Consider the following 7,593-nt stretch of genomic DNA (forward strand, 5'->3'; position numbering starts at 1 on the left):
ACATGAGACAAAGTATATGTGAACTGCTGTATGAAAAGTGAATTTACTCTGTAAATCTTCACCCAAATCCTAATAAAAAAAAAAAAAAAGAAATGATAGTTAACAGCTTTTCATCAAAGATGAAATAAAACTCATAAAAGCATTAAAATAAACACAAACATATATAAAAAATAGCTGTTCAAGATTATTTCTGTATACAGAGCAAACAACCCTTACAGAACATCAATTGTATGTTACAGTATAAAATTTTGTATCATCAAGAAAAGTTTTAGTTTTGTTTATGAAAACATAAAATCTGTTAAGAGTTTATACAAAGATTACCATAAAACTTTTAAAATTAAGTTTTAGCATTTAATGGAGTATGGTTAAACTGTATGGGAAATTCACTTATTAGGAAGAATGCATTCTCTTGTGATTAGATAAATGAAGAGTTAATGCTACCTTCTTTTAGCACGTAATAAATAATATTTATATGATAGTTTGTAGCTATCTAGTGTTACCTAGTTTCACCCAGTTGTTCCTAAATTTCATGTTTAAGAGTGGCCGAACACATCAATTTTGTAATTCAGAAGAGGAACTGTATACTTAAAACTTTTCTCATGTGTAAATAAATTAACTAACCAATTAACTATCAATTATGAATTAACATATCAATATCAAAAATATTAAGGTAAACTTACTCTCTCTACATAATCTTTTTATATTTTCATATATACCTAACTAATACAGAACTTAAGGTACATAGCCTATGACCATAAAATTTTCTCTAATAACTGAATCATTTTTACCTTGGGCTACAAGTCAAAATCTTTGAATTGGAAGGTGTTCTACTCTTTTTCTATGTCTTTTCACTTTAGAAAAATGAAGGAATTCAGGAGCATGTCTGCTGGCCCAACCCAAGCACTCTAGCTATTCACTGCTTCAAGTCAAGCCTTTTGCAATTAATTATTAATGCCTTAATGGAGCTGGAAACCACAATTAATCCCAAGTAGTTAGGGGCTGTAAGGTAAATTGGTAAGAGAATAGAGTTCAAAGGAACTCATTTATCTGAGTTTAACCTATTCAAGGCCATTTCAGGACCTAAGTGATCCAAATAGGTAAGATGCTATTATAACCTGACACACCTTCTTCCTTGCCCGGCACCCTGTGAGGTTCAGTGCTGCTTGCTTCTTCATCTTCATGGTATTTCTGAGTAAGTCTCACAAAAAGTGCCCTCTGCACCGCAGGGAGGAGACCAGGTGCAGTCAAAGGACTATGGACTGTCACACTGCTGCTGTCAGGCACACTCTCATGGTTATGTGAGTCTTGAACAATGGGAGGCTGATGCTGGGCAAATTCACCATGCCATATCTCATCTATATTCAAAACACAAAGAGACAGATACTGACTTAGTACTCAAACTGAAAAAACTCAAACCCACTGCCATCAAGTCTGACTCATGGTGATCCTATAGGACAGAGTAGAACTGTCCCATAGCATTTCCAAGGCTGTAAATCTTTACAGAAGCAGACTGCCACATCTTTCTCCTGCAGGAGGGCTAGTGGGTTTGAACTGCTGACCTTTCAGTTAGCAGCTGAGCACTTAACCAATACACCACCAAAGCTTCTTGATTTATCACTTGAGAATACTAAATTCCATTAACAATTGTACTTGACAGTACTATTATTGTTGAGGTCTAAGAAATTGCAGCTCTAATGTTTTATTACCAAATTATAATAAAATTTGAAATATTTAAAGAAGTTAGCTAATGTTCTATTATTTCAAAAGTTTGGTTAAATTCAAAACATATTTGAAGGTTCTAACTTCATCACATTTTACCTAGTTTTATTTAAAACACACATTCTGACCATACTTTCCTTTAATGAAGGTAAAGCTTCAATATTTTAATTTAGAAATGAGTTATTTTAAAGTGTAAACTTACCACCAGGGTTACTGGGGAGCTGAAAATTGTGGACAGCATGATGTGAATAGTAACTATCATAAAATTCTGCTGGGTTTTGAAGGGACTCATAATTGGTGTTGAGTTGCGTTTCACCAGGACTTTGCTGGTGTGATGAGGCTGGAGAAGAGTGCTTCTCTCGAATTACATTCACCATGTGTCCTTGAAAGCCTGGGGTGTGGTAAGCACCACTCATACCAGATTGTGTCAAAGGTGGACCTGGTTGAACAAGTACTCCAGCTTGACTGTGAGAGCCTACAACTCCAGGTGGACCAGGTGGCAAAGGTGGGCTCTGTGGGACTGCTAGACCAGGAGGTCCTGCACATGGATGATGTCCAGGGGAGCCTGGGTGCATCACAGGACTATCGTGTCCCTGAGACCTATCAGGTACAGGACCTGGACTTGATCCAGAACTATAGATATGTTGAGGGTGTGGGCTGCTTTCCTGAAATTGTGGTCCTGGTGGTGAGGCACTGTTATAAAATGCTGGTGGCCTGTAGATAGAAAGAATAATATTCCTTAGTTCAAAGAAAAAGGATTTAGAAAGAATGTTACATTTATAAATAGACAGTGGTTAAGTTCATAGCTTTTTCTATATCAGAAAAGAATACTATGTTTTTAAGAAGCAATTTACTCATCTATAAATAGAAATACTGCATATGTGCCTTGCCTTCATTTTACCATACACTTTTCTTAATTGCTGTTTACCACTGTTGTTGTTAGTGTTAGGTGCTGTGGAGTCAGCTCTGACACAGAGCAACCCTATGAGCAGCAGAAGAAACATTCCCAGCCCTGCACCATCCTCACAATCCCTGCTACGCTTGAGTCCACTGTTGCAGCCACTGTGTCAATCCATCTCATTGAGGGTCCTCCTCCTTTTGGCTGACCCTTTACTTTATCAAGAATTATATCCTTCTCCAGGGACTGGTCCCTTCTGACAGCAAGACCAAAGTCGATGAGAGGTAGTCCAGTTATTCTCACTTCTAAGACCAGATGTGTTCATTCTTCTGGAAATACATGAAGTCGTCAGTATTCTTTGCTAACACCACAATTCAAAGGCAACAATGCTTCTGACTTCCTTGTCCATCGTCAGCTTTCACATGCATATAAGGCTATCAAACACACCATGGCTTGGGTCTGGTGCACCTTAGTCTTCAAAGTGGTATCTTTGCTCTTTAACTTTTAAAGAGGTCCCTTGTAATAGATTTGCCCACTGCAGTACGACATCTAATTTCCTGACTGCTACATTCATGGGTGTTGATTATGGATCCAAGCAAAATGAAACCCCTGACAATGTCAATCTTTTCTCCACTTATCGTAATGCTGCTTTTTGGTCCAGCTGTGAGGATTTTTGTTTTCTTTATGTTAAAATGTAATCCAGACTGAAGACTATAGTCTTTGATCTTCATTAGTAAGTGCTGACCAGACTGGGAAGAAGGATGGTGTCATCCACTTCTGAAAAAACTGTCCACTGGAAATGTTATGAATAGTTGCTTACTATTAGCTATTCTAAAACTTACTTATTATAGCTCTTGTGACAAATACAGACAAGTATAATGATATCTAACAATAAATGATAAATAAGACTCACCTCTAGATACCATCCAGAGATACTTTTTTTAATTATTATTGATATACTTGCAGTCCCTTTTCTAGACATATGCAGACTTGTTAACAACAAAATTAGACTGATACCACGTAAACCTACCTACACACTCGGCTGCTAAATGAAAGGTTGGAGGTTCGAGTCTACTTGGAGGCACCTCGGAAAAAAGGCCTAGAAATCTATTTTCAAAAAATCACCCATTGAAAACCCTACAGAGTATATTTCTACTCTGACATACATGAGCATGCCATGAGTAGGAATCGACTGGTTTATATAAGCATACAATTTTTCTGTTAAAATTTCAAATTGATTATTACTAGCATACAAAAAGGCTTTTAGTTTCTAAATGATGCTGTTCTTCTTTGTAGACATTTTGCTAATTCAATTATTATTTCTATAGTTTTGTCAGTTGATTCTTTTTTGGGTTTACAGAGAGTAACTGATGAAATGACTCTGCCTCTCCATTTCTAATCTTTCACCTTTTATCTCTCTCACTGCATTGACTAGGATCTAATATGTAATATTAATAGTGGACATACTTGTCTTCTTCCTAATTTTAACAGAAATACTTTTAAAGGTTCACAAATTGTGATATTTGCTACAGATTTCTTGTTTCTCATTTACTGAGAGCTACTACTTCCCTGAGCATTTAGAGTTTAAAAAAAAATTAATGATAGGATTTTAGGTAAGATGAGGTTGTCTGCTTCCATAAAGATTTACAGCCTTGGGAACATAATAGAGGTCACTATGAGTTGAAAGTGACTCGATGACAGTGAGGTTTGGTTTTTGGTTTTTGCACAGACCCTGGGGGACTGGGCTGCAGGGCAGCATGGCATTGTTAGAAAATGCTAATTTGGATCCTGGAAAGCTTACCCACAAGTTTTCCTCCAACAGCATAAGGAAACATTTCTGTAAAAAAACTGAGATATGCTAGAAACATATCAACCCATCCTTAGAAGAAATTAATCAACTACAATGCAGTCTCATAACCAGGTAGCACGAGTGACAATTCCATGGACATGGCAATGCCTTTAAGGATTACTGTAGAGAGAGAAAAGCATTGATGGCAGGCAGGAGAAGGCGGGGACAAAGTTAAGGGGAGAAGCAGCAATCTGTGTGCATGCCAGATATCTGCCATCTCTACCTGAGTTTGATTATACGTGATTCTAGAATACAAGTTATTTTTCAAGTAAGAATCTTTAGGAAAAAAAATTGCTGCAATTTTTGAAAAATTTAGCTTACTTCTTCCCAATCTTATGTGCTAAATCCACAGTAGGTTTTACAACTATTTCAAAAAGAGATGGAATTTTCTTGAAATCATCAGAGAGATCTATTGGAAAATCATCTTCAGGGTCAGAAAAGGAAAAATGTTCTGCTGGAGTTGGCAGAAGCCCAACTCCTGGAGGTGGTTTGGGAAGAGGAGTTATGCCACGTTTTCTAAGTTCTTCTAATTCTCTTTCATCTTCATTTATGGGTTCTTCATCAGTATTCAACACCTAAAAATAATTGGCAAAGATTACTATTTTAAAACAACCTCTTTCTTCACATTTGAAACTGTAAAGACTTCAATAAATTGGTTTTGTTAATAGAAAAATATAATATAGAAGCTGAAATGTAAATAGCTAATTCTTCATATTTGACAAAGAGAATGAGATTCAAAGTGGTAAAGGAAACTGCTCAAAGTAAATTAGCTTATTAAATGGCAGGACAAAGATAAGAATAGAAGATATCTAATGCCCTAATCCAACAGTTCTACTTTTCCAATACATGATATTAATAGCACAGAACAGAAAATAAATCTTTGATTTCTCAGTAGGGTTTTAGAAAATATGTTATATTATTCACAAATGTCTGAAAGTAAGCTATTCAAGTCAAATGAATCTGTGGAGAAAGCTAACTAATAACCAAGGTATAAGAATATTACTCACTTTGTCCAAAAGTTTCTTTGTTTCTTTAGTCAGATCATCATGAGAAAATTTACAGTTGTCTCCTTGGTAACATTTTGCTCCAGTATGATAGAACTTGCATGGAAATTCATGTAAATAAAAATATTAAGGAACAGACCAAAAATAACTGTGCTCAATCAGTAAGATTATTAGTACTAAATTTTCTAGAATCACATTAGATAAAATTTTAAATTTTATTACTAATATACATTTTAATTATGTAGCAAAGTATTCAATTAGTGTAAAAAACCTATGTTGTTGTTACGTGCCGTTGAGTCAGCCCTGACTCATAGCGACCCCTCCTTGGATTTCCGAGGCAGTATCACTACAGAAGTAGGATTGCCCCAACCTTACTTCTGAGGAGTGGCTGGTGGGTTTGAACTGCCAGCCTTCTGGTTAGCAGTCAAGTGCCTTAGGCACTATGCTACCAGAGCTCCTAAAAAAATCTATATATCACTCTATTAAATAGAAAACTACTTTTGAAAAGAAAAAATGTTTATAATGGTTATAGCAACTACTACAGTATTTTAATTACACAAGCTCTGCTGCTTTGCATAATGAAATATCATATAGAACAAATAAAGTTTTGCTAGAGCTCATATCTATGAAGAAAATTAAGGGATGTGATAAACCATGTTAAACTTAAATATCCCAAAAGTGAAAACTGTAGATTAATATTAAGACTTTTTGAGACAAACTTCTAAAGAAAATATGAAATCAAGTATAATGAAAAATACACCATTCTCAGGTGGTGGTTTTAGGAAATTCATTATAATTATTATATTGATAAGACAAAAGGCAGAAAATCATATAATCATCTTGGCAGATGCAAAAGGCAACTGATAAACTTAAAACCTCTTTACTCACTTAAAAAAAAAAACTTTTGGTAAAATAAAGAATACATTAAAACCTACAAAAGTAGGAGAGATCTGGCAAGATGGCAGACTAGGCAGAAAGACTGCACAGACCCTCTTCAACAAAGAAAAGGGAAACCAATTAACACAGACACAAACGATAATTCTGGACCTCTGAGCCTTGAAGGAAAGGATATAGAAGTGGACTAACCCCAACTAGCCAAAGAATTTGCATGAAAATACCAAAAAAGGAGACAGACGGAGCTGCGGTCTGGTAGCCATCCTGAGTGATCCTGACGGCACAGACAGCTTGGAGATTCCCGAGTGCTGGTAGGACCTAAGAACTGACCTAAAAATCACCCTGCTAGCCAGGGACTGCACAGAGGACTGTGCATGGTGGCTGGGGAACAAACGGAGAAGGTGAAGAGAAAGGTGGGCTGAGCTGTGGACTTTTGCCGGTCCGGAGGACGCCACCATTTTGAAGGTTTAAAAAGCAGCTTGACTATTCTGGGTATTTAAAGAGACATCGCTATCTCAGATTCCTGGGGCTTAAGAACACGTCCTTTCCAGCAACCCCCAAGGACACTTGGGACCTGCTAGACTGACAAGGTACGACATTCCTCTTGTTACTCTTGGTGAATGGAGGTGCGGCTGTCCTCCACTCCCACCTACCTTCTCTGCCCACAGGAATTTCATCACAGTCTGTGTGGTCAGATGGAGCCTGGGTGCCCTGCCCTGTCCTCCACTGATTTACTTTTTTTTTTTCTCTTTGTTTTTATTTTTTTCTTTTTAGCTTTCTTTTTTCTGGTGATTAGTTTGCTTGCATTTGTCTGTTTTTAAACAACAAATATTATTAATACTTTTGTCCTTTTTGTTATTTTTCTTAATCTTCCCCTCCCAGGTCCTAGTGTTCAGCATTTTTTTCTTTTCCCTGTGCGTGGTTGAAATTTTTATTATTATTTTTTAAATGTAAGGTTTTTTTTGTTTTGTTTTATTTTTTCTTTCGCCCTTTTTTCTTGTGGTTAACCCTGTTCCTTGATTTTCTTTTTGCATTTTTCCCTTTTTTTTTTCATTTATTATTCTCCTCTACTTTTTTTTTCTTAGTGCCTTAGCCCCAGATATTGAAGGTTTTCTTGTTTTTTCTTCTTCTTTTTTTTTTTCCTTTTTTCTTTTTTTGGTTACTATTCCTGTGTGATTACTTGGTGTGTTTTTTGTCCATGGGCTTTTAGTTTTTTGATGGTCATTCAA

The 7,593-nt window shown here is 36.2% G+C and overlaps 1 protein-coding gene across 1 annotated transcript in view; it reads right to left on the reverse strand.

Annotated features, from left to right (window-relative positions):
- Positions 1–7,593, reverse strand: part of ZC3H6 (zinc finger CCCH-type containing 6) — a 56,643-nt gene that overhangs the window by 11,453 nt on the left and 37,597 nt on the right. The window contains exons 7-10 of the mRNA XM_007959512.2: positions 5,474–5,583; positions 4,788–5,041; positions 1,922–2,433; positions 1,125–1,355 (exon numbers count right to left, since the gene is read on the reverse strand). Coding sequence (XP_007957703.1) covers positions 1,125–1,355; positions 1,922–2,433; positions 4,788–5,041; positions 5,474–5,583 — 1,107 coding nt within the window. The remainder of the gene's footprint in view (positions 1–1,124; positions 1,356–1,921; positions 2,434–4,787; positions 5,042–5,473; positions 5,584–7,593) is intronic.

This window comes from Orycteropus afer, unplaced genomic scaffold (assembly GCF_000298275.1).
Source record: "Orycteropus afer afer isolate SDZICR_OR568_19922 unplaced genomic scaffold, OryAfe1.0 scaffold00017, whole genome shotgun sequence".
In the NCBI taxonomy this organism is placed as follows: Eukaryota; Metazoa; Chordata; class Mammalia; order Tubulidentata; family Orycteropodidae; genus Orycteropus; species Orycteropus afer.